The 26,043-nt window shown below is 44.2% G+C and overlaps 2 protein-coding genes across 3 annotated transcripts; one reads left to right on the top strand and one right to left on the bottom strand.

Moving 5' to 3' along the window:
* The first annotated feature begins 1,352 nt into the window (after positions 1–1,352).
* Positions 1,353–21,176, top strand: abcf1 (ATP-binding cassette, sub-family F (GCN20), member 1). 2 transcript variants are annotated; one of them, XM_068599100.1, is made up of 25 exons: positions 1,353–1,553; positions 2,266–2,315; positions 2,411–2,485; positions 3,784–3,916; positions 4,009–4,043; positions 4,123–4,206; positions 5,607–5,690; positions 6,498–6,581; positions 6,671–6,766; positions 7,427–7,549; positions 7,673–7,773; positions 9,388–9,473; positions 9,553–9,692; positions 10,733–10,881; positions 10,973–11,056; positions 12,544–12,668; positions 13,391–13,503; positions 14,291–14,465; positions 15,980–16,054; positions 18,338–18,408; positions 18,489–18,521; positions 19,824–19,992; positions 20,078–20,142; positions 20,222–20,294; positions 20,848–21,176. In XM_068599100.1, the coding sequence occupies exons 1-25, from the start codon at positions 1,493–1,495 to the stop codon at positions 21,012–21,014; spliced, it is 2,451 nt and encodes an 816-aa protein (XP_068455201.1). In that variant the 5' UTR covers positions 1,353–1,492; the 3' UTR covers positions 21,015–21,176. The 2 variants fall into 2 exon arrangements, with proteins under 2 accessions (XP_068455201.1, XP_068455202.1); XM_068599101.1 differs by having other exon boundaries at positions 2,269–2,315.
* A 5-nt stretch (positions 21,177–21,181) lies between these two features.
* On the bottom strand, positions 21,182–25,945 carry mrps18b (mitochondrial ribosomal protein S18B). The gene is made up of 7 exons (XM_068599102.1): positions 25,852–25,945; positions 24,831–24,999; positions 24,659–24,756; positions 24,495–24,563; positions 23,215–23,281; positions 23,081–23,140; positions 21,182–21,485 (listed from the first exon to the last, which is right to left on the bottom strand). Exons 1-7 carry the CDS (start codon positions 25,930–25,932, stop codon positions 21,289–21,291), a joined length of 741 nt encoding a protein of 246 aa, XP_068455203.1. The 5' UTR covers positions 25,933–25,945; the 3' UTR covers positions 21,182–21,288.
* Positions 25,946–26,043: the final 98 nt, after the last annotated feature.

Consider the following 26,043-nt stretch of genomic DNA (forward strand, 5'->3'; position numbering starts at 1 on the left):
CCCCATTTATGAGACCACTCTTCTACCTTACAGATGGCTCTCTGCACTTTCTTTACTATAAATTCCACATTTCTTCCCCGCTTCCGCCCCATCATCCGCAAATAGTGATAATCCCATTCTGTATTTCACTGAACACCTCATTTATCATCATGGAGAGAACACTAATGGACTGACTATACTGCCTTTGAGAGTTTCGTTTTCGGCACCACACTTTCCAGAATAGCTCTCCAACTCTGAATCTGTTTAATAAAAAACATTCATCCGTCTATACATTCGACCCTGAACACCCAACTTGCAAAGTCTAATTACTAACCCTTCTCACCACATCATATCATACGCCTTCTTTATGTCAAAGAAGAACGCTACCATACTTTCTTTGTTTACCTGCGCTTTACTTATTTCATGTTCCAAACATAATGCTAGATCTGTTGTATTTCTCCCTTTCCTGAAACCACTCTGATGTTTAGATAAATATCCTTTACTTTCTACATGATATGTTAATCTTTCATTCATCATTTTCTCCACTGTTTAGCAGATATTAATGATATTCCCCTCTATTAGTGCAATCTTTACCGGGTTCGCGTATCGGGACCACAATGGCCTCCTTTCCCACCGTCCCAAAGTTTATTATATAGTATTTCCTAATTCCCCTAGATTTCTTAACATACTGTCACAGATTTGATCCTTGCCCGGTGCCGACATTTTGGTTTTCTTTAGACATCTCCTAAAATCTGTCTTAGTGGAAATCTTGATCAGCAGATTATTTGTATCTTCCTTTGGCTGTAAACCATATTCATTCTCCATACTTGTAGTTTCCCTCCCCCTTTTGCCCTCTCTGCCGTTCATTCATGTTCTGAAATAAAACCTGCATGTTCGTGCAATGCAATTCTGTTGAGGTGCGTCTCGTGGATGTCTGACACCAAATTAAATGTAAACTACTGATAGCTCCCGGGTCACAAAAAGCTACGCAAAATTGAGAAAGAAGATTTCCACGCAGTATTTTAATTCTCGATGTCCATCAAAGGCACATCGAAGAAAGTCAGATAACGGGTCGTTTTTCGTTTTCCGTTTTCTATTATCGAAACAAAAAACGGAAAATGGGTCATTTTCCGTTTTTTGTTTTCATATTTCTAAACGGAAATCGGGAAACGAGCTGTTTCCTGATTTTGTTTTTCTCATTTCAAACCGAAAATCCGTTTGCCGCAAAACGTACACGGACCTACACGGACCTACACGGACCCCTGAAGGTGGCTTTAATGCAACACTGCCGTAAACCTCAAGTCTCACGGTCCTCCAGCCTACAGGTGGCGCTGTCTCCCTTCGACCTGTTTGTCAACCGAGCAAAACGTCAGACGAAGCAGAATGAAACTTTGTTGATGACCCGGCATGTGCCTCCCGCAGTTGGGCCGCATGACGTGTGAGGCTAGCCAATCTACCAGAGAGAAAAAGGACATTCTTCAAGCTGCGCTACTTTTGAAGTTAGAGTAACACAATGCCCAAGAAAATGAAAGAAGAAGCTGCGTGGGTGGACGAGGAAGTGGCCCCGGCAGCTGGTGAGATGAGCTCAACGTGTTGTGCTAGCTAGCAGTCCAGACCAGATCTATACATGCTACATTTGTGAATTACGTTCGGTTTAACGGAACGACAGCGAGCTCATTTGGTCCGAAAATTATATTATGTCAGCATGAAGAAATATCATATCACTAATTTCAGCAAGATATCGTAATAACTAACACTAAGTACAACCATAGCCTTTAACTAGCTATGCGTCTGTCCGTTCATGACATCATCGAGTGATGCAATACTACTGTCGCCATTGACATGTGTAACACAGGCAGTTTGGACTCCAGACATGTCTTTATAGTCGGGACTTTCTCTATTAGAGAAAACAGATGCCGTGAAAAAACAATGAAACCATGTCTACGAGGGTAGAAGGTGTTGGAGGATGTAACGTTACAGCCATGAGCTCTTGATAAAAGATGAAGTGTGTTAGTACGATGTTGTTGCTTCAGTCCCCAGAGATTCTCTCATTTCATTCATTTGACCATAAATGTTAAACATGCTGTGATGAAGTTTATCAAAACGTTCCCAATTACTTTGTCCTCTACTGATGGGCTTTGATCACAAAGGGCCACATGTTTATCTCCGGATGGTTACCTGAAATGAAAGCTGACTCCGAACTAGTCATTGTTTGCTGGAGTCAGACCTGACGCGTAAAAGGTCTGCTTGTGCCCCACTGATTTTGTGACACCTGTTTTCTTCCAGCAGAAAAAACTGTGAAAAAGGGGAAGAAAGATAAAAAGGGGAAAAAGAGTGTGAGTATTTTGTCTTTCAGAGTACAGCATGTAAGGTTTCATCTCTATGGCGCAACACACCTCATTGGATTTGTTGTGTGAATGTTTTCCTCCAGTTCTTTGAGGAACTCGCCACAGATGGCAAACCTGAAGCGGATGAGGCGGTTGTGAAAGGCACACAAGTAAAACAGGTAATATTCAGTCTGAAAGTATGTCTTTGATTAACAAAGGGACTGATGGGACACCCTTAAAGCAACTCTGTATATACGAGGCTGTCCAAACTGTGTTCACTGAGGGCCACAAACAGAGAAATATACCAAAGAGTCTTGGCCACTCAGGTGGGGTGTATTACAAAATGAGTCACATGAGGTCAATTATGCTTTTTATATATATACACATATATAACACACACACACACACACACACACACACACACACACACACACACACACACACACACACACACACACACACAGACAGCTGAATTTTCTTTCTCAATGCAGAAAGCTCTTGGAAGCGCTGCCTGAGTTGTGTCATGAGATGTGTCGGCGCTGCGCCTGAGAGAGGAGGTCCTGTATTCAGCGTTGCTTTAAGTTAGCTAACAAGTCTTGGTGCTCTGTGTTATGAAGTCTCGTCTGATGGCTTTCTGTGTCGTGCTGTGAGTTGAGCGACCTCGTAGCTGCTTGTGAGACATTTTCTTGTGTTTAATTCGGACGGCAAAATATGATTGTTGCGGTAGCAGGCTAGCGGTTTGCTGGACTTTCTCTTCATTATATTTTTAAAATTTGCGGTGGGCCAATAAAAAACGGGCCGCGGACCGCAGTTTGGACATCCCTGCGTGACTTTTTAGGCTTGCAGACTGAGAGGTCTTGTTATGTGCTATAGTCTGAGCAATGATGAGGCTTCCATTATTATTATTAATATTATTATTATTATTGCCCATTTCAGACATGCACTAAATTGTACATATAGTTATGCTGGCAGTATGTATTCCTATAATCTTTATATTGTTCCTGGTGATGCCACAAGCCAATCTCGAGAATCAGTATCTGGGCTGATCCGGGCCCTTTTTTAATGATAGATTTGAACTAAAATAAAGCTGATCAACATCCAATCCTTCCTTTACTGTGGTTTGTTAGCTCGCCTGCTAAGCTCTAAAGCGCTGCTCTCCTGTTGGACAGCCGGCTCTTTGGTGTCTCAGGGATATGGGATTCCAAAGTGTACAATATAGAATAAGTGATTATGAATGAATTGTATAAAATATGTTGACAAGTCAACAATTTAGGATTGATATGAATACCATTGAGTAAAATGCTATGACTACTTAGCACCTTGAAAAAAGTAATGACAACTAAATATTACTAAAACTCACAAATGATGCCTCCATTCATGCATTTTGCACCATTTGTTTATATGACTATCATAATGCCTTTATTTAATCTTGAGCACTTTGGTCCTACATAAAATCGACATTTCAATTTCTATTCAGTCTCAGAAAAAGAAAAAAGACCGGCGAAAAGGAAAAAGTGGAAATGCAGATGATGATGATGATGATGATGAGGACGTCATGCTGAAGCTTAAAAAGCTTTCAGTGCAAGCAAGTGATGAGGAAGATGAGCCAAGTAAGTTTTAAGAATGAGCCTTGCAATGAAATGGTTCTCATCCTCGCTGTTGTACATTGTTACTGCAACGCTCTTGTCTTTCCTTCCCACAGTCGTCGCCCGCAGTAAAGGGAATAAGAAGAATAAGGTTTGTCTGAAGTCTGCAGGAACACCTTGTCCTGACTCTTAACATGCCAGCAGTGTAAAGCATCTCTGGTGTCCTTCAGGGCGGAAACATCTTTGCTGCTCTCAGCCAGAGTGATGAGGATGAGGACAGTAATCTGGACGAAGAAGATACACCAGCAAAAAAGGTAGTGCTTGCTTTGGCTTAAAATGACCACAAAGAAATGCAGCTTATGTGTGTGCTGCTTTTAGAGCTGCTACCTGCTGGAGTCAAAGCAATGAGAAGGTGGCACGAATGCCCAACAGGCCCCTCAGGTATGGAAGCGCCAGAATGCCGACAGGAAAATAGTGTTATGCATTTCCTTTTTACCTATGCATTTACCAGGTACAGTCGTCCCTCGCTATGACGCGGTTCACCTTTCGCGGACTCGCTGTTTGGGAGAATTTTTTTTTTCACGGAGTGTGGCAGCGTGACACCGATCCTCCTGCGCCATGCGGACACACATCAGAATGTCCACCACACGGGACGAGGTCCACCAGGTCCACCGTGGATTTCATGCCATGGCTGGGATCCCCCGGGTGATTGGTGTCGATGGCACGCACGTAGCGTAATTGTACCTGTGTGTGGGGACCACAGCGTGTTGTGTGTGATTTATGCGCTGATAAAGTGGTGGGTGATCGATTAACCTGGCATGGATTGATTTAGTTTCAGCACCACGGCGGTGGACAGCTCCCACTAAGAGCGTCTTAGGAAGCTTCTTTGGCGAGATCTTAAGAAGGCAGTTAAGAACGCATCTGGGAAACACTCGTATCGCTCCTTCTTAGCCGAACCTTCTTTCGAGCCTTCTTAAGTCCTTAAGAACGTTTGAATCTGGGAAACGCAGCCAATGCCTTTCTGAGAAAAGTGTATAAAAGTGTGTGGTTAGGGGTTTTACGGCCTTAACACATGTATAATAATGGTAAAAAATAAAGCTGATTACTTTGCGGATTTCGTCTATCGCGGGTTATTTTTGGAACGTATCGCTCGCGATAAACGAGGGACCACTGTAGTAATGGAAAACATGTTAAATATACAAAGTTAAGCATTTTGTCTTTAGTAACTGGGAAAAAAGTTTGTGTGAGACACTGCAAGCTGCAATACAAGTCCAGCTCAAAAGAGTAGTGTGTTACATTGCAGTGTGGTCCAGCAAGAGCAATGCCTTCTATGCGGCTGTAGCTCAGGGCGATGAGTGGTCGTCCCGTTGCCACAAGGTAGATGGTTCGATCCCCAGTTCTCTGACATGTGGAAGTGTCCCTGAGGAAGACACTTGTGCCTCACAGGGCATTCCCAAACCATCAGTGCTTTATGGCGGGGAGAGCTCTGTTGAAGGGGTGATGAAGTGATGCGCCTCTAATGCACCAACTTGTGAGAATACGCAGCGATGCCTGGAGCCTAGTTTATGCTTCTGCGTCAGGTCGACGCCGTAGCTACGCCGTCGACCTGACGCAGAAGCATGAACTAGGCTTTAGGCACGAACAAATCCGTGTTGAACAGGCACTGCACTAGTTTAACAGATTTGGCTTGCGGTGTTTTCATGAAATTTGTTAGGTTGCCTTTGATCATGAGGATGAAGCAGAGAAGGATGATGGTGAAGAGAAAACTACAAAGAAGACCAAGAAGGCCAAGTCCAAGGTAGGCCTTTTGTCTATACATTTTAAACTACAGAAGGAATTGTGAATCCGAGCTAAGCCACCAGAAGAAAGCATGGCAGGCCCCTGTAAAACCTGTTGGTTTCCCCTCATGTGAAAGCTGTTTCAATGCGGCTCTACTAACAATGACATTGCATTTACAGCGTTCCAACGGGTTCTTAGTTTTGTTGTTGTCCCAGAACCCTTTTCAGGGAAAAGACGTCTATATGCACACAAGGGCTAACCTCTTCACTTCCATTAGCAGTTGAAAGATGGATGTGACAACTTGTTTGTGCCTGGAAGAGTTGTAGCAAGGATCACGATTCATGATTATACATTAGTTTCTGTCCTGAATGTTACTGAATAGTGCAACTAAACTAACCTACAAATTAACCGCCACGCCAAATTTTGTTCTGAAATTAAACAATTAAAATTAAAAAAATGTAAGTTTTAATAAGAGTAGCTCCGAGAGATGCACATTTCTACCTGAAAGTCAGTAATTCTCCGACACGCTGTGGCAGGGAGGGGAGGAAAAATAAGTATTTCGTTGGTTGCAATCTTTTACTCACCACTAGATGCCACTAAATCTCCCACTCTGTTCTATTAAGACGTCGATCTCGCTCTAGATACCATTATTAGAGCAATATTAACATTTTAACAGAACAGTGGGAGATATATTTCTTTACCACCAGAAAATGAAGCCAAAGAAGGGTCAGCCAAAGGCTTCGTTCTTCTCATTTTTATCTCATTTTCAGCCTCTTCCAGGTAACCATGATTTGATTTAACTATGTGATTTAACTTGTCCATGCAGAGAGGGAAACCTGCTGAACAATCACACAGGGAGGAGAAAGAGGAGGAGGAGGAGGATGACAGTGATGGAGGTGACATGATGATGGTAAGTATTTCATCCACAAAGCTGTCTCTTCTCCTTACCTGCTGTGGATCAGTGTGACAACCCACCTCTTTTGGGTCTGTGCCTCTCAGAGTGCTGAGGATGTCATTGCTGAGCAGGCCAAGCAGCACGAAGACGACCCAATAGCTACCCTGAGTAAAAAGGAAAAGAAGAAGAAAAAGAAACAGGTAATCACTGTATATGCTGTTATGAGGCTTGTATTATATACATCTCTTATTTATTTGACATGTCCAAGTCATTAACCACTGCTCAGCCAGTGGGAAGGCAGAGGTTCCCCAACAAGCTGGATTTCTGCATTCCTAAAACCACTAACAATCAAATTTCCCCATCTATTAGAAAGCATAAGTATAACCAAATGCTGTGGTTCAAGTCCCTTTTTATGCTACAAAATCATCGGACACAATAAAATCATAGTGAACTTTGTGTTTATAGAACTTAATTCAATTCATTATAACGACGATCCATGACAGAAGGAGGTAGAGAGGAGGGGCATCAGCAGGGCCGCCATCGCAGGAGGCAGGACCAGCTCCAGACAGCACAGAGGCTCCCGGGAAGAAGTAGACTTAGTGATGTGCATTAGGAGACTTGAATTCATCCAGAAGGAGAGAAAGAAGAGGAGAGAGGAGCTCAGTGTCTCCTAAGATATCCTCCAGCAGTCTAGGCCTATAGCAGCATATCTAGGAGCTGGAGCAGGGTCAACAGTTCTTTGAGTGGAAGACGAGTCTAATGTTTTCTGTTTCGTATGCAGAAAGAACTCTGATGTGAGCTGGAGGCAGACATACTGTGGTGTTCTCATTTCTGTATGTTGGTTTTCTGTTTGTCTACAGATGGAGTATGAGCGTCAGGTGGCCAGTATCCGTGCTCAGAATGCCTTGGAGGGAGATTTCTCCATTTCCCAGGCTGAGATGTCCTCCAGACAGGCCATGCTAGAAAACGCCTCTGATATCAAGGTAGTATACTTGCTGAGGTGAAATTGAGATCTCTTGGCATGTGAACCCTGATGAAAGAATTAACCTAATTATTTAAAGGAATATTGTGTTGTGTTGTTAGTGAAGATTGTTTGTGCCCTTTAGCTGGAGAAGTTCAGCATCTCTGCTCATGGCAAGGAGCTTTTCGTCAACGCTGACCTTCTCATCGTAGCAGGAAGAAGATATGGTTTGGTTGGACCAAATGGGTAACTATCTTTTTAATGGCTGTGAATACAGAAACAGCGACGTCTACCACTAATGATGCTACTCTGCAGATCAGGTACTTGGTTAAATATGTAGCTTACGTTAAATGAAGTAGCATAAGTTACAGTATGGTGCGTTTAATCGCTATTAAGTAAAAATGACTATTGAGTGATGGTAAATTATAACGTTATTATGATGTTTTCAAATGTAATCTTGTAAAATGTAGCTTTAGTGAGAAACTTGGAGATGTTTTCAAAGCAACATACAGAGATATTAGAGAACAAATTATGACCAGTTTAACTTCCTAACAGGTCATTAAAGTTAATCATTTATAATACATTTATGTCCTAATCATTTGAATTGTGTACTTGTATGCAAATAACTACAATAGATGACAATAACGAGGTAAACGGACAACATTTCGTTTGTCTCATTGACTTGAGGCAGTCGTTCTTAAACTTTTATCACGGCCCACTTTGGAGGAAGAAAAAAAAAAGTTAATGCCCAACCGCCCAACGAGGAGCCGATCTCCATGAGATCCCCGAGAGCTTTTCTGCTCGTTTTGGCTTTTGGCAAAATGCCAAGAATCTTCGCCGTCGTGCAAGCGCCTGAACGTAAACATTTCCACGAAAGTACAGTCATTTCACCATGAATTTATTAATGAGGTTTTATGTCCATGTACTTTCTACTTTTGTACTATTTAAAGTTCTCATGTAGCTTATGGGAGAGTGGTCGTCTTGAAACCACAAGCTAGCCGGTTTGATCCCTGGTCTACCTACAGTTGGCATGTTGAAGTGTCCCTGAGCAATACACTGAACCCAGTTCCTCCCTGGGCACCTCACGGCAGCACATTGCTCCTAAATTACTAAATATGTGTCCCATGACCAGATTCCCAGAGTCATGAAAAATGCAGGACATTTTATACACTGTGTAAACAACGCAAACGTTTATTTAGAATCGCCCAAAATCACAAGTTCTCCTCAGAGGGCATTACAGTCTGTTCACATAGACATCCTCTTACCCGGGACCTCACATTGGATCAGGAACAACTCTCCCTAAAAAAACTCTAACTGGGAGAAAAAAGGAAAAATCCTTCAAGAGAGCAAGAGAGGAGGATCCTCTGTCACCGGAGTATTCAATTAATGTTCAACAAGGTCCAGTCTGAGAAAATGTCCTCATGCAAATGTCCGGTACTTCACAATAATGTTTAACTTGCACTGTGATTTAGTCCCTAAATGATGATCACAAAAAGTAGTCCACTAAAACTAGAGTTAGTGACATACATCTGTGCAGAGTGCAAACCTGTGAGGCTTGTCCAGAACACCCATTTAACAATTTAATTTCTTGCGACAGATGACCATAAAATCCAAAGATATCATTTACATTTCTTGACAGTTGCCACTGTCAAGATTTTGTTTTGGAGCGATTGAAATTACTTTTTGGGATGGTTTGGGGAAAAACAGGCGCAGCCTTAAATATTTCCTGCTGTAACAAAAGAAAAGCAACAAAAAACATCTATCAGAGACCAGCAGCCTGGTTACGATGGCTTGTAATAGTAGCAAATGTATTTCCTTTAGGACACTGATCCAGTGCTCACTTGTCTGTCTCATCCTCAGCAAAGGAAAGACCACATTACTGAAACACATCGCCAACAGAGCGCTCAGCATTCCGCCCAACATTGATGTGCTGCTGTGTGAACAGGGTAAGTGACCTGTCAGAGATCCCTTCTTTTTCCATGTTGGCATCGCCCACTGACTGTGTCATGCCCCTGTTTGTGTTAGAGGTGGTAGCTGATGACACACCGGCGGTGCAGGCGGTGCTGAAGGCAGACACCCGCCGCCTCAAGCTGCTGGAGGAGGAGAGACAGCTCCAGGCTCGTCTGGAGAAGGGAGAGGACAGTGTGGCTGAGCGGCTGGAGAAGGTGAGTGCCGGTTTACCAGGTTGTATTTTCCTTGAGAATATTACTTTATTTATTTGACCTGTTTATTTCACAAGCATGTGACCCATGCTACCAGCTCTAGAGCACAGTGGAGCATCAAGCAGAATAAGAAGTAAAGCTTTCTATCTGGAGAGAATATGTGCCTCACATTAATCGATCGGGTCCGACTTACATCCAGGACACGGTGAAACCGTACACACCAGCTCGTTCGCTCCGCTCAGCTTCAGCCAATCAGCTTGTCGCTCCGTCGCTGCGAACTCAACACTCAACAAAATCACGACTGTTTGCAGTCCTGGCTCCTCGATGGTGGAATGAGCTCCACATTGACATCAGGACAGCAGGAAGTGTCTACATCTTCCACTGGAAACTGAAAACTCATCTCTTTCGACTCCACCTTGAATAAAGACAATGACAGCAGCACTTAGATGGCTCTTACTGATAGCACTTTGTAGTTTGACTTTATTTAAGAAATTGTTCTTTCTTGATTCTTGTTGTTCCTACTTCGTACTTACGGTTGAATGCACTTATTGTAAGTCGCTTTGGATAAAAACATCAGCTAGATGACATGTAATGTAATGTAATGAATGACGGTCTTGCTGTCTGCTGGCAATCGTTAACAAGGTGATACAATGTCAGGGTTATATTTAGGCTCTGCTGCCCCAAGTGGCCAACAAATCTGTTTTCCCATTATAAGAATAAATCCAGTGGATGACCAGGACGACCTCTTGGATTTCTGGATCAGGGTTATTCTTTATTCCTATCAGTAAAGAAAACATGAATTGCTGTGATTTGGGAACATAGTGCCACAACTGGACAAAGCAGTATTTTGATTTGTTGTAAACAAGCTGTACTTGCACTCATTGTACAGCTTCTCTCTGCGATGAGGGATTATTATGGACATTTCAAGTGCACTCACCTTCAGTTTGACTTCCAAACAAAGTGGTCTCAACAATCTGGATCAACGTTTTGCTTGTTTATAACCTGTCTAACATGTGACAGCTTCCGTGTTTCTTCTCCTGCAGGTCTATGAAGAACTCAGGGCTATTGGAGCTGCAGCAGCTGAACCCAAGGCCAGGCGGATCCTGGCTGGTCTGTCGTTTACCACTGAGATGCAGAACAGACCCACGAAGAGGTTCTCTGGAGGGTGGAGAATGAGGGTGTCCCTCGCCAGGTACACCATTACAAGCTGCATGGATGGAGCTGGTCCGCTGATGACCTGTTGGAAGTTATTTTTCATTCACTCTCACCATCTGTGTCCACAGAGCTCTGTTCATGGAACCCACTCTGCTGATGCTGGACGAACCCACGAACCACCTGGACCTAAACGCTGTCATCTGGCTCAACAAGTACAAAGCAGCTTTTTAATCTAATGTTTCCCTGGGTGATATCACAAGATGTGATTTGATATTGAACGGCAAGGAATGACTTGGCTCAGCAGTTACATCTGGTTGGTAAATGCACTTGTAGTGTGAAAGAGCTTTGAGTGCTCAGAAGACTAGAAAGGTCTATACATGTGGTCATTCACCGAGAGAGGGAAAGCTCAATTTCAATTCACATGATTTAGATGCCCTAAGTTCAGGCAGCACAATAAGGCCCCATTGCAACTACACAAGCAGAATGAACGGGTGAATGAACGGCTGTGCTTACAAATGTCCTTGCACAGTGGATTTATAAATTAAGAAAAAAATATTTTTAAGAGAAACAGAGAAAAACATCTCTATACTTGTGGTGATGAATACAAAACATGTGTGTGCCCTGCATTTGTTTACTCCTGACAGAAGCGCTCAAACAAAGGTATACTCGCTCTCGTGGCCAAATGGGTCAATAACACTCATCTTCAATATGTACTGAGTGCAGAAAACTGGAGCACAGTCACTATTTTGTAAACTAGCACATTCATATTTCTGGAAAACAGTATATGTCATGCCATGGAGCTTTAATGAGATTCAATTAAATGCATAATATTGGCATTTACTTTGAACTTCTTGTCATATACATTTGACTATCACATTTTGAATAACATTGTAGTATAACTGGATGCCTTGTTGAAAATATTGATAAAATAACATAAATAATAATCAAGGAAACCTTGCAAATGAATGCAAAAAACACATGATGGGAATGCTACTTCTGAGGAGTACAACATTGACGACTGACATCCTTAAACCATCCGGGCATCTCACCAGATGCCACAAAGAGGTTCTTTCCTCTTTGGTTCCACAGCACCTGAGCGGTGCAACAGGAAGATAAACAAAGGAAAATAACAAAGAGAAAGTTCAAACACACGTTATTATATTAATTTTGTCGAAAGCTTTTTTGTTACACTTTCCAACAAATAATTGTGAGTTAATAAGAACATGTGTGGTCTGGGGCAGTGGTTCTCAACTGCTTAAGCTAATAATTCAATAAATAAAAAAGTCGTGAATAGAGCGAACTATCACAAATAGTCGCAAGTAAAGAGTGTTGTAAAAGCAGTTTTGAGGAGCGCGAGTACATCGCTCTGTGACGACCCGTGACTCTCTGAAAACGGGTCTGACACCAACGAGCTGCTGGTGCCACGTAATGACTGGTAACTTGCGGCATCTGAGGTTAGAACCGCGACGTGCCGCGACTGGTGCCTCGCTGCCCGAGGCATCTGAGGAGAAAACCGGATATACCACGACGTGCAACCAAACATGGCTCTATGAGGTGCCTGTGCCACGAATGGAGCTCGCTCCTACTGCATTCACCCATTCATACCCATTGACACAGTGATGACAGGAGCTGAATATATATATATATTTCTTTATATGTGTGTGTATATAGTTGTGTGCTTGTGTTCTCTTCTCTACAGCTACCTTCAAGGCTGGAAGAAGACGCTCCTCATAGTTTCCCACGACCAGAGTTTCCTTGATGAAGTCTGTACAGATATCATCCATTTAGACAACGAGAAGCTCTACTATTACAGAGGGAACTACTGTAAGTGCATCTTAGGGATGAGATCACAACACTCTTGACATAGATTATGTTCCTACTCACAATATCTTCTTTATGGGGTCAGATTTGTTTCAATATTAATGAAGACACACAGAAGGAATATAATATATATAATTTACTTACCATAAAACATGCGTTTTTAATGTACACAAAAATAGATAGTATTTATAAATTTAAAGAAATTCCAAGATTCCAAATGAATTTCTGATATACACTAGAACATGTGTTGTTCTGATATATTTATATATATATATAAATATATATATAAAAATATATATATATATATATATATATATATATAAAAATATATATATAAATATATATAAATATATATATATATTTTTATATATATATATTTATATATATATATATATATATTTTTATATATATATTTATATATATATATATATATATTTTTTTAAATATATATATATATATATATATATATATATATATATATATATATATATATATATATATATATATATAAACTATTTTTGTGTGCATGATAATGACTGATCTGATTCATAGTTAATGTCTACCTTAACATCTAAAGGATCTGAAATTAAATCTGTAGAGCAACCATTTACTTCATCTGTGTTGAAATCGGTCTTATTGCTGCATTTGGTGCTGCGTTAGGGTTAGTGTGGTTGGACGGGGTGAGACACACATATTACTCATTGTGTGCTTTCCTTTTCTTTAAGTGACGTTCAAGAAGATGTACGTGCAGAAGCAGAAAGAAATGCAGAAACAGTATGACAAGCAGGAGAAGAAACTGAAAGATCTGAAGGCTGGTGGCAAGTCCACCAAACAGGCAGTAAGTATGGCCGCCCCTCAAGGGTCCAGCTCTCTGCAGCTGAGACTTTCTTCACTCGGTTACAGTAGACCAGTGCTTCCCTTCCTGTCAAGCCACCCTTTGACCAAATGGGAACAATTACATAGCCTCGGGTTCTCCTTTGAACCCGCACTAAGAAGCACTCAAATTAATTTCAAATGCATAAATTGAAGTTAGGAACAGTGCAACAACTTATATTTCTCCATTTAACAGAATTATGACTACTCCTGCTTTGTAGAAAGCGAGTTGTGCTTTCACAGAGACAGATGTAGTTATTACAGAGGGACTCTGCTGGGCATGACAGTTTTCCAATTTCTTTTTGAAAAACTCCAGGTGCTTGTTCCTGATCGGGTGGTGTTTTCACCTGTCTTTTCAATTCAGTGCGCTTCATACCGTCTGCCACCGGTATTTTAAGACACACAAGACACTTGGCTCTCTCTTCTTGGCCGACCGTAGTGTTTGTAAAATCCAGAGACAGATATGACCTTTCTTTGTGCCGTTGTTGTGGTGGTCTCGTCCCCTGCTACACTTGTAACAGACTGATTTGCGCTTCACACCAGTCCCAAATCTGTTGGTCTCGGTTACTCAGGCCCCGCCCCCCTCCCTACCCGCCACCCTGTAGTTCCACAGCCCCCCACTGCAGTAGACATGTTTAAAACATGCTGTTAAGGTTAGAATTTGCATAATATGTGTCTCAGCTCACCATTAAACCAGTGCTTTATCCATACATCATGTTTAGTGCTAAGTTTGTCTAAATGTTTTCTCTCAGGAGAAGCAAACGAAGGAGGCCCTGACCAGAAAGCAGCAGAAAGGCAAGAAGAAGGGAGGTCAGGAGGAGGAGAGCCAGGATGCCACAGAGCTGCTGAAGAGGCCTAAAGAGTACACCGTCAAGTTCACCTTCCCCAACCCACCTCCTCTCTCACCGCCCATACTGGGACTACACAGTAAGAACTACGAACATCCACAGACTCAGCAGAGCAGGTGACGAGGTAGCCAACACACACAGGCAGAAGGAAGTGAGGACAGAGGGCTGTAGGAGGCAGGTGGGCACTGAAGGAGGCAGGTGGGCACTGAAGGAGGCAGGTGGGCACTGAAGGAGGCAGGTGGGCACTGAAGGAGGCAGGTGGGCACTGAAGGAGGCAGGTGGGCACTGAAGGAGGCAGGTGGGCACTGAAGGAGGCAGGTGGGGACTGTAGGAGGTAGGTGGGCACTGAAGGAGGCAGGTGGGCACTGAAGGAGGCAGGTGGGGACTGTAGGAGGCAGGTGGGGACTGTAGGAGGCAGGTGGGGACTGTAGGAGGCAGGTGGGGACTGTAGGAGGCAGGTGGAGACTGAAGGAGGCAGGTGGGCACTGTAGGAGGCAGGTGGGCACTGTAGGAGGCAGGTGGGGACTGTAGGAGGCAGGTGGGCACTGTAGGAGGCAGGTGGGGACTGAAGGAAGCAGGTGGGGACTGAAGGAGGCAGGTGGAGACTAAAGGAGGCAGGTGGGCACTGTAGGAGGCAGGTGGGCACTGAAGGAGGCAGGTGGGCACTCAAGGAGGCAGGTGGGCACTGAAGGAGGCAGGTGGGCACTGAAGGAGGCAGGTGGGCACTGAAGGAGGCAGGTGGGCACTGAAGGAGGCAGGTGGGCACTGAAGGAGGCAGGTGGGGACTGAAGGAGGCAGGTGGGGACTGTAGGAGGTAGGTGGGCACTGAAGGATGCAGGTGGGCACTGAAGGAGGCAGGTGGGGACTGTAGGAGGCAGGTGGGGACTGTAGGAGGCAGGTGGGGACTGTAGGAGGCAGGTGGGGACTGTAGGAGGCAGGTGGGCACTGTAGGAGGCAGGTGGGCACTGTAGGAGGCAGGTGGGCACTGTAGGAGGCAGGTGGGCACTGTAGGAGGCAGGTGGGCACTGTAGGAGGCAGGTGGGCACTGTAGGAGGCAGGTGGGGACTGTAGGAGGCAGGTGGGGACTGAAGGAGGCAGGTGGGGACTGAAGGAGGCAGGTGGAGACTAAAGGAGGCAGGTGGGGACTGTAGGAGGCAGGTGGGGACTGTAGGAGGCAGGTGGGGACTGTAGGAGGCAGGTGGGGACTGTAGGAGGCAGGTGGGGACTGTAGGAGGCAGGTGGAGACTAAAGGAGGCAGGTGGGCACTGTAGGAGGCAGGTGGGCACTGAAGGAGGCAGGTGGAGACTGAAGGAGGCAGGTGGAGACTGTAGGAGGCAAGTGGAGACTGTAGGAGGCAGGTGGGGACTGAAGGAGGCAGGTGGAGACTGTAGGAGGCAGGTGGGCACTGTAGGAGGCAGGTGGGGACTGTAGGAGGCAGGTGGGGACTGTAGGAGGCAGGTGGGGACTGAAGGAGGCAGGTGGAGACTGTAGGAGGCAGGTGGGCACTGTAGGAGGCAGGTGGAGACTAAAGGAGGCAGGTGGGGACTGTAGGAGGCAGGTGAGAGAGAGTAAAGCACTGTCTCTCCTTTCCAGGTGTTGACTTCAGCTACGCGGTTAACAAGCCTCTCTTCAAAAACGTGGACTTTGGAATTGACATGGAGTCCAGGAGTAAGTATGCTGTTTCTACATCATTGTTAATGCTGAGCATTGTTCTGTGTACTTCAACACTTTGTCTCACTGGGGACATTTTTGTCTGTGTTAATGCATATGGCTTGAAGTTTGATGAAGTTGTGAGTGTTTTTCTAAATGTTGAAAGTTCATTGTCAGTTCCTATGAAGGCTCTATGATGAACTGATGATGTAGTCAAAATACAGACAAAGAATATTTCCTTTGAAACCTAATTTTTTATCCCATTGCCGTCACAATATAAAATCATACATTTTATTATATCAGGCTTTCACTGTAGGGCCCTAGCTTTGAATTATAATTCTTCTATTTTCTACCCGATTGAGTAATTTTCTCATGTTCTTGGAGTCGATGGGAGGGTCCGGGGGGGGGGGGGGGGGGGGGGGGCGCCACCTGGGAGACTTCAACGGTCTCGTAGGCAATGACAGAGAAACCTGGCGGGGTGATTGGGAGGACGGCTTGCTCGATCCGAATCAGAACCACTTATTGCCAAGTGCGTTTGCACAGACAAGGAATTTGTCCTAGCAGAAGGTGCACAACATTTAACAATAACAACAATACCAATGAACATTTAACGATATAAAAATGATATATATCTACAGATCATACAAAATGAAAGTATACAAATTTATATAAAACAAGTAAGTAAGTACCGAACCCGGTACTTACAGAAGAACTTCTCACACATCCCGAGGGAGGTTGGGGCCATGAAATCCGAGTGGACCTTGTTCAATACCTAGATTGTGGACGCGGCCGCTAGGAGCTGTGGTCAGAAGGTCATCGGTGCCTGTCGTGGCGGGACCAGCTCTTTACCCTCGCAAGACTACTGGAGGGGTCTTGGGAGTTTGCCCAACCAGTCTACATGTGCTTTGTGGACTTGGAGAAGGCTTTTGATCGGGTCCCTCGGGGGGTTCTGTGGGGGGTGCTGCGGGAGTACGGGGTGCTGGACCCGTTGGCACGGGCTATCCGGTCTCTGTACGCCTGCAGTAGGAGTTGTGTCCGCATCCTCGGTATTAAGTCAGACACGTTCCTGGTGGGTGTTGGCCTCCGCCAGGGCTGCCCTTTATCACCGGTCCTGTTCCTGACTTTCATGGACAGGATTTCTAGGCGCAGCCGGAGGGGGGCGGAGGAAATCTGGTTCGGGGGCCTCGGGATCGCCTCTCTTCTGTTTGAGGATGATGTGGTCCTGTTTGCCTTCTTGAACCGTGACCTCCAGCATTCGCAGCCGAGTGTGAAGCGGCAAGGCTGAGAGTTAGCGCCTCCGAATCTGAGGCTGTGGTGCTCCGCCAACAACCCATAGATTGCTCCCTCCAGGTGGGGACAGAGTGCCTGTCCCAAGTCAAGAGTTCAAGAGTTCAATTATCTCGGGGTCTTGTTCAGGAGTGAGGGTAAGGTGGAGCGGGAGATCGACAGGTGGATCGGTGCGGCTGCAGCAGTAAAACAGGCGCTGTACCGGGAGCTGAGTCGAAAGGCGAAGTCTGCATTTACTGGTCGGTCTACGTTCCAACCCTCACCTATGGTCACCAACTCTGGGTCGTGACCGAAAGAACGAGGTCGCGAATACAAGCGGAAGAAATGAGCTTCCTCCGTGAAGTGGCCAGGCTCAGCCTTAGAGATAGAGTAAGGAGATGAGGTTCCTCTGTAGGGCTCGGCCTTAGAGATAGAGTAAGGAGATGAGGTTCCTCTGTAGGGCTCGGCCTTAAAGATAGAGTAGGAGATGAGGTTCCTCTGTAGGGCTCGGCCTTAGAGATAGAGTAAGGAGATGAGGTTCCTCTGTAGGGCTCGGCCAGAGATAGAGTAAGGAGATGAGGTTCCTCTGTAGGGCTCGGCCTTAGAGATAGAGTAAGGAGATGAGGTTCCTCTGTAGGGCTCGGCCTTAGAGATAGAGTAAGGAGATGAGGTTCCTCTGTAGGGCTCGGCCAGAGATAGAGTAAGGAGGTCGGAATCAGGAGGGAGCTTGGAGTCGAGCCGCTACTCCTTCATGTCAAAAAGAACCCGACCCCGGATAAGCGGATGAAAATGGATGGATGGAAGATCATTTTTTAGTTAGCTAAAAGGTTGAACACATTGAAAGTGGAAAGTAAGACGAATACAATATGAATACATGATATTTTTTATTGCAGTTTTTTGATGCAACCATATTTGTCCATAAAAAGAAATAAACATAGATGCCCTCAAAGAGTTACTATAATGTTAGTGTAGAGATCATCGCAGAAAAAGATGAGTTGATCTTCCAATGTTCTGCTGACATAACCTCTTGATTAGTTTGTATAGTTGGACCCAATGGGGTTGGAAAGAGTACCCTGCTGCTGCTGCTCACTGGGAAAATCCATCCGGTAAGTATTTAGATATTCAAACTTTTGAATTTGAATTAAATATATGTACCAGTTAGGTAACTGGATGTTTTCTTTTGTAGACTAAAGGTGAGATGAGGAAGAATCATCGCTTGGTGAGTAATTTCCTGTATCTCTATTAAATGTGTATTTCCACATGCTCACACCCACAGACCACAATGCTTTACTGCATAGAGTACAAACTCTATGAAGTGTTAATACAGTAAAGTACAGTCAATACTCTATGTAGTGACACAGTTAGTACTCTATGTAGTGGAGTACTAACTGTACTTCATTACATAGAGTACTTCACTACATAGAGTACTAACTGTGGGAAAGAGCCAGGTGGCTAAGAACAAGAGCCTGCAGTGCACAGCATGCTGGAGCTCTCTCCTCTCTCCCGCTACACTGCCGCTCCTGGTAAAACCTCCAGATCTTTACAAACAAAATATGAAGTTTATTTTAGACTTATGAATCAGACACTAATAATAAGCACCTCTTTTCCCTGCGCAATAACGCACGAACATGTAGTGTGTTCCTTCACACAGTGTGATGAACATGTAGTGTGTTCCTTCACACAGTGTGAACATGTAGTGTGTTCCTTCACACAGTGTGATGAACATGTAGTGTGTTCCTTCACACAGTGTGAACATGTAGTGTGTTCCTTCACACAGTGTGAACATGTAGTGTGTTCCTTCACACAGTGTGATGAACATGTAGTGTGTTCCTTCACACAGTGTGATGAACATGTAGTGTGTTCCTTCACACAGTGTGAACATGTAGTGTGTTCCTTCACACAGTGTGATGAACATGTAGTGTGTTCCTTCACACAGTGTGAACATGTAGTGTGTTCCTTCACACAGTGTGAACATGTAGTGTGTTACTTCACACAGTGTGATGAACATGTAGTGTGTTACTTCACACAGTGTGAACATGTAGTGTGTTCCTTCACACAGTGTGAACATGTAGTGTGTTACTTCACACAGTGTGATGAACATGTAGTGTGTTCCTTCACACAGTGTGAACATGTAGTGTGTTCCTTCACACAGTGTGAACATGTAGTGTGTTACTTCACACAGTGTGAACATGTAGTGTGTTACTTCACACAGTGTGAACATGTAGTGTGTTACTTCACACAGTGTGAACATGTAGTGTGTTACTTCACACAGTGTGATGAACATGTAGTGTGTTACTTCACACAGTGTGATGAACATGTGGTGTGTTACTTCACTGTGAACATGTGGTGTGTTACTTCACTGTGAACATGTGGTGTGTTACTTCACTGTGAACATGTGGTGTGTTACTTCACTGTGAACATGTGGTGTGTTCCTTCACACACTGTGAACATGTGGTGTGTTACTTCACTGTGAACATGTGGTGTGTTACTCGGTGTTGTAACTGTTCTTTTCCGCCTGCAGAAAGTGGGCTTCTTTAACCAGCAGTACGCTGATCAGCTGAACATGGAGGAGACCGCCACAGAGTACCTGATGAGGAACTTCAACCTTCCCTACCAGGACGGCAGGAAGTGCCTGGGACGTTTTGGCCTGGAGAGCCACGCCCACACCATTCAGATCTCCAAACTGTCCGGTATGAACATGAAGCTGTTGTTTTTTATTTACTGACAGGAAGGAGACATTTTAAAACATAGTTTTCTGGATTTGTCTTCCAAAAGGTGGGCAGAAAGCCAGAGTGGTGTTTGCTGAACTGTCCTGTCGTCAACCTGATGTGCTGATCCTGGTGAGCGACGCTGAGCCTCATATCCACCTGCTGCTGTTCTAGCTGAGCTCTGACTGACCACCTGCTTCTTCTCTCCTAGGACGAGCCCACCAACAATTTGGACATTGAGTCAATCGATGCTTTGTCAGAGGCCATCAATGAATATAAGGGAGGTAAGTGGAGACATATTAGTTGTGCACCAGCAAGGATCAACTCTTATGATCATAACATTCCCAGATTGGCTGATGTACGGGTTTATTAGCAACCTGAAAAGTAGATGGAAACACGATAAAGGTTCCACATGCAACAAAGATGCTCCAGTGAAAAGCTGACTGGGGACCTTTCATTTAGTTTCTGAAAGTGTCCTCAAGGCTGACACAAAACAAACTATCATGAGGTTGAAGGTCAGCGTCGGATGGACAAATGATCTTCTCCCTGGCATGTCCCGTTTACTGATCAGCTCACATCTTATGGAAGCCAGAAACAAAAGGCCAATAAAGTATTTGTTAAGTCAGGAGGACAGTTTTGCAATAGTAAGCCGAGTTTTAGGTGAATTAAAAATGCTTTATTTTGACTAACTGCATAATTATTGTGACTTAGTATGCCATAAATATCCCTTGAATGAGTCATGTCATTTCATTCGTTCCTGGTGGAAATGAAGCAGATGATCTTTCGTGTGTAGAAAGTAATGAAGGGAAAGCGTTAACACCCGTCTCTCTCGTCCAGCTGTGATTATCGTGAGTCACGACGCCCGGCTCATCACTGAGACTCAGTGCCAGATGTGGGTGGTGGAGGACAGTTCGGTCAACCAGATCGATGGAGACTTTGATGATTACAAGCGGGAGGTGCTGGAGTCTCTGGGAGAAACCATGGTCAACAAGGTCAACCCGTGATGTGCGCCGGCTGGGACCAGTCGCATGAGTCTCAGAACATTGCGGATAATAAAAGCCCCTTCCTGGGGTTACTGTTTGTTTCTAGAAATATAGATGGAGGTCTAAATATGTGGTTATGATCTCCTGAAGCCAAACAATAAAATAAATCAATTTTTCATTGCTTTCATTGTGCAATTTTTATTTACATACAGTAGGATATGCAAACCAAAGTAACGTCATTACATTTATGGCAACAACATGATTAACTACACTTATGTAGGTTATCTAGTCTTCATCACTTTAAGTAAGCCTTATAGGTCTTCTTCACTTTCGCCACTTCATTCTCATCAGGTGTTATCTCACTGTACCACTTGTACCAGGTTTCACCAGAGGTCAACGACTGGGGAGGTGGTGTCGACCCCACAGCATCATGGGAATTTGAGTAGTCCGCTCCTGAAAATTCCACAAATGGAATTTGAAAGGGAAGAAAGCCTGGAAGAGGACACAGGGCGTTTATCAAACATGGAACAGAGATGATGCGAGCACAGTTTTACTGCTTGTGTGAATCTTAGCGGTGCACAGGTGTTGCTAATCGATACCCGTCACTCACATCCCGATACCTCAGTGCTGCTGAGATCCTAAACACTTCCCACCGAGTCAGTTGTAAACGCATTGGACACTTTTTCAGAGTTTCAGGTTCCTTACATAGCTCGGCGTGAGGTTAAAAGCACATTTAGTTGTACTGGGCACGTGCCAAATGTGACTTAGCGTATCCTGGTCGTTTTACGTCAGATTCAAACTGTTCAAAGGAGCAAAGATGACATTTAAGGAACTACTTGTTCTCTGCCACAACACAACCAATGACTTTACATAGAGAACACCTGGCGACAGCCAGGTGTTTTCCATCATGCACTGGGCCACGCAGTCGGTGGAGAGCTGCTTGTGAGGTTATCGTTGACCACGTGTGCACAACGTCATCAAGTCGGACACAAGTCTTCCCAGCATGCATTGCGCGCCAATGATCGATTCTGCACAGGACTGGCTCATCTCGAACCAACCGGATATTTTACATACAGCGTACACGTAAACCGCCCACAGCTGTTCTCTGCAGAGTTGGACCAATTCCTCGACCAGGCCCACCCCAAAACATCACACTGTCCATTCAGAGGCCTGTCTCACGAAGCTGGATTTCAGTTTAGCGAGGTAACTTCTGGATTAACTTCTGGATTAACTCTGGGTTTTCCGTCTCACGAAGCTGGTTCACTTCTTAGCGGGGTCCGTTGCCCCGGTAACTTACGCCTAACCTGCTCCGGAGCAAGTTAAGTTCCCGGATAAGATCTCAGCGGGGATATAAGACGCCTCCTGGCCAATCATTGTCCTGGAAACAAGACCCGCCCATTTCTACAGAGTCCCGTTGAGGAAGGACACGGATAGTAAGAGCAGCGCTCTGCAGACAGCGCGTTGTTCGTGACGGCAAAACCATCCATCATACGTGAAGCCTGGAAGATATTATAATAAACTCACTGACTGCTTTGAACTAAGTTCTTGTGTTTGTTTTAACTTGCTCTCATGATCTTTTAGCTCCACTGGGGTTGCATCTGAAGTGAGGATAAATTGTTAAAACGAAAAGATAATAAAAAATAAGAACATACATTTGAGACAGTGATTTAACATTAGAAACCCAGTAATTTACGCATTGACGGAGTCGGCAATTTTTTTGCCAGGATTTCTTGCGGCTTCTTGGTGCTGCAGCAGGGTTGCATTTTGCTTTTTGCTTGTATTCTTTCTCTATATTTGTCGTACGTTCTTCAGATCACGGCCTGCTCCTCCGTTGTAAAATACGTTGCTCTCGGCTTCTCCCTGGTGCCGATTGGTCAAACGGAGTAAACTCCGCCCATTTTATGTGCACGAGCACAGATCTAGATGAGACACTCGTGGGTTGACTTAACCAGTTGATAACCGGCTACGTGAGACCAAAAAGCGAGACCGCAGACATCTGGTTAAGTGCAGCTGGATAACTGAGGGAAACCCGGCTATGTTAACCCAGAGTCTTGAGTCAGGCCTCGGGTCTCGGGTTCTGTACATACCGTGATTTTTGGCTGTGTTGATTGCCTCGTGCAGCTTCTTCTGCTGCTTCATACACACACCTGGACACAGAGCAACACAATATGAACCACTGGACACCCTGATGCATCAGTACGTGCTCATGTTCAGGACCTACCGGTTCGAGTGGGATCTAACACCATTCCAGTGTGGGGACTGATGAACTGCTGCAACAATTTCACATTCTGCAAGAGAGGATACATTATATATACACACATATATATACACACACGTATATTAGGGCTGGGCATGTTATCGCATTAATATCGCGTTAACTTTTCAATCAATTAACGGCGTTAATTATTTGATCATGCGTTAACTGCATTTTTTTAATTAAAAAATAAATAAATACATTTTTGAGCTTTTACTTTGAAGGCGATAATTTAGGTCCGCCCTCCCGCTTCTGTAGCATTACCGGGCTATTTGCCGACTTGAGCCAGACGTGAAAGCTGGTATTGTTCTGTAGTTTCTGTCCTCAACGAGCACCGCGCGAGCGAGTCGCCTCTCAAAGCTTCACGAGCGTCACCAGCAGCTCTGCAGCTCAGAGGACTGAACATTAATGCTCAAAGCTGCTGCTGATACCTGTCAGCTGTCCTCCACACCTCCACCTCTTCAACCAGACGTCAGGTCACTTGTTCAAGACTACACAGACTTTTACCAACGAGGAAGAAACACTGAACTGAAAACATGAAAAGCACTTTTTGCTTTTGTAGAAAGTGAATCAGTTGCTGGTCTTTAACATCTTTAAGGTAAGAAACAGACTGAACATGGACCAAAGAAGGAGTGGCTTGTCCCTCACAGGGACCCTTACTACTGAACATGGACCAAAGAAGGAGTGGCTTGTCCCTCACAGGGACCCTTACTACTGAACATGGACCAAAGAAGGAGTGGTTTGTCCCTCACAGGGACCCTTACTACTGAACATGGACCAAAGAAGGAGTGGTTTGTCCCTCACAGGGACCCTTACTACTGAACATGGACCAAAGAAGGAGTGGTTTGTCCCTCACAGGGACCCTTACTACTGAACATGGACCAAAGAAGGAGTGGCTTGTCCCTCACAGGGACCCTTACTACTGAACATGGACCAAAGAAGGAGTGGCTTGTCCCTCACAGGGACCCTTACTACTGAACAGTACCTGTTCAGAAAAAAAGGAAAAACTATTTATAAACTATATATGTATGTATGTTAACTATCTGTTGCTCCAGAGTGCTGTTATTATGTTATGGTAACATTGCTTTAAAATAAAAGCTGCAATACACTGGTTTTTACTTCATCATTGAATTTGGCGCATAATGCGATTAATCACGATTATTATTGGGGAACAATTAGTCTTACGTGCCACTACTGTAGAATAGAACAGCACAATGTGTTTGATGTGTGGTGAGATGTTGACCCACCTGATGGTGGATTATAATGTTTGGATCCCGACAAACTGGACAGGGGTTTCCACATATCTTGTCTCCTCTCTACAGAAACAGAATAAGTGTTTAGGAGACATCCCTTTGCATGACAGATTTAATACATAGAACCATTAGAGGATGAATTCAAATAGAAATTTTACAATGCAAGTCTTGCGTGTCTTCTGTGGAGGAATGCCACCTTTGTGGTTCCTCCTGTAGCTTTCCCAAACTGGATTGGTCCCATACTTCTCAATGTAGTCTGTCAGAGGAAATGAATATATTATAAAACAAAGAACAATGACAGGAGATGAGACTTGAGTTTATTTTAGGTACCTTCACTCTCCAGATAATCCCAGGGGCTGTCCTTGTAGCAGAGACGAGCCTCAGTGGCCTGAGCAGCGTCCTCATCCCGGGGCAATGCCGCTTTGCATAACGAGCGACTTGGAGGTACAAATGGAGAGAGACCCGGGCGGGAGCCTACAGGCAGCCTCTGCAGACACGACTGAATGCAAAAGGAAACTCTCTCACCATTACCATCGTCACAACATGAGTAAATGTACAGTATGTATTAGCTTGTCTGCAGTGACTGTCTATAAAAATAAGAGTCAAATTAAAAATCCTTCTCCTCACCTACAAAGCCTTAATTGGTGAGGCACCATAATATCTTTATAGTTTACAGTGTTTATGGAATTCATACATATTACCCCACTAGAGAGCTCATAGTACCATATTACCCCACCAGAGAGCTCATAGTACCATATTACCCCACTAGAGAGATCATAGTACCATATTACCCCACTATAGATCGTATAGTACCATATTACCCCACTAGAGAGATAATAGTATCATATTACCCCACTATAGATCGTATAGTACCATATTACCCCACGAGAGAGCAGCTCATAGTAGCCTACCAAATTATCCCACTAAAGAGCTCATAGTACCAAATTATCCCACTAGAGAGCGCATAGTACCATATTACCCCACTATTGCCCCACTAGAAAGCGCATAGTTAGAGAGGGCTCAGATTTAAAGTTGCCTTTCGGACACCGTAGTTAAACAGTTTACATGCATATTGTACCCTGCTTAAATAGTCGACCACATTTGTTATTGAATGCCATCATTCAATGACCCCCGTGTTGTACAAGATTGGGTTCTGCGTTAATACCAAAAGGTTCGAAATGAAGTAAACACAAAAGGCATTTCTAATGCAGGCTACATGTCCCCGGTACAGACACGTTGCTGCACAGGGGAGGAAACTGTCATATCACCTCAATATTGTAAAACTTCAGTACAAATTGATTACATATAAACTCATCGGATTATTGGAAAACAGAAAAGTTAAATTAAATACCAGATACTGTCGTAATGGATGTGAAATAGAAGGCGAGAGACGACCCAGAAGCTTCGAGATCACTTGAAAGGAGGCAGCCATTTTGCCTGTGACAGTGGGGTTATATGTGAAAGGTGAAAGGTCGAGCGACAGTGTAGCAATATACAACGTTACATTTTATATAAAAATTGTGTCATTGCAATTTATACTTTA

This window comes from Clinocottus analis, unplaced genomic scaffold, assembly GCF_023055335.1.
Source record: "Clinocottus analis isolate CAN_PGR_092001 unplaced genomic scaffold, fCliAna1.0.p SCAF_43, whole genome shotgun sequence".
Lineage (NCBI taxonomy): Eukaryota > Metazoa > Chordata > Actinopteri > Perciformes > Cottidae > Clinocottus > Clinocottus analis.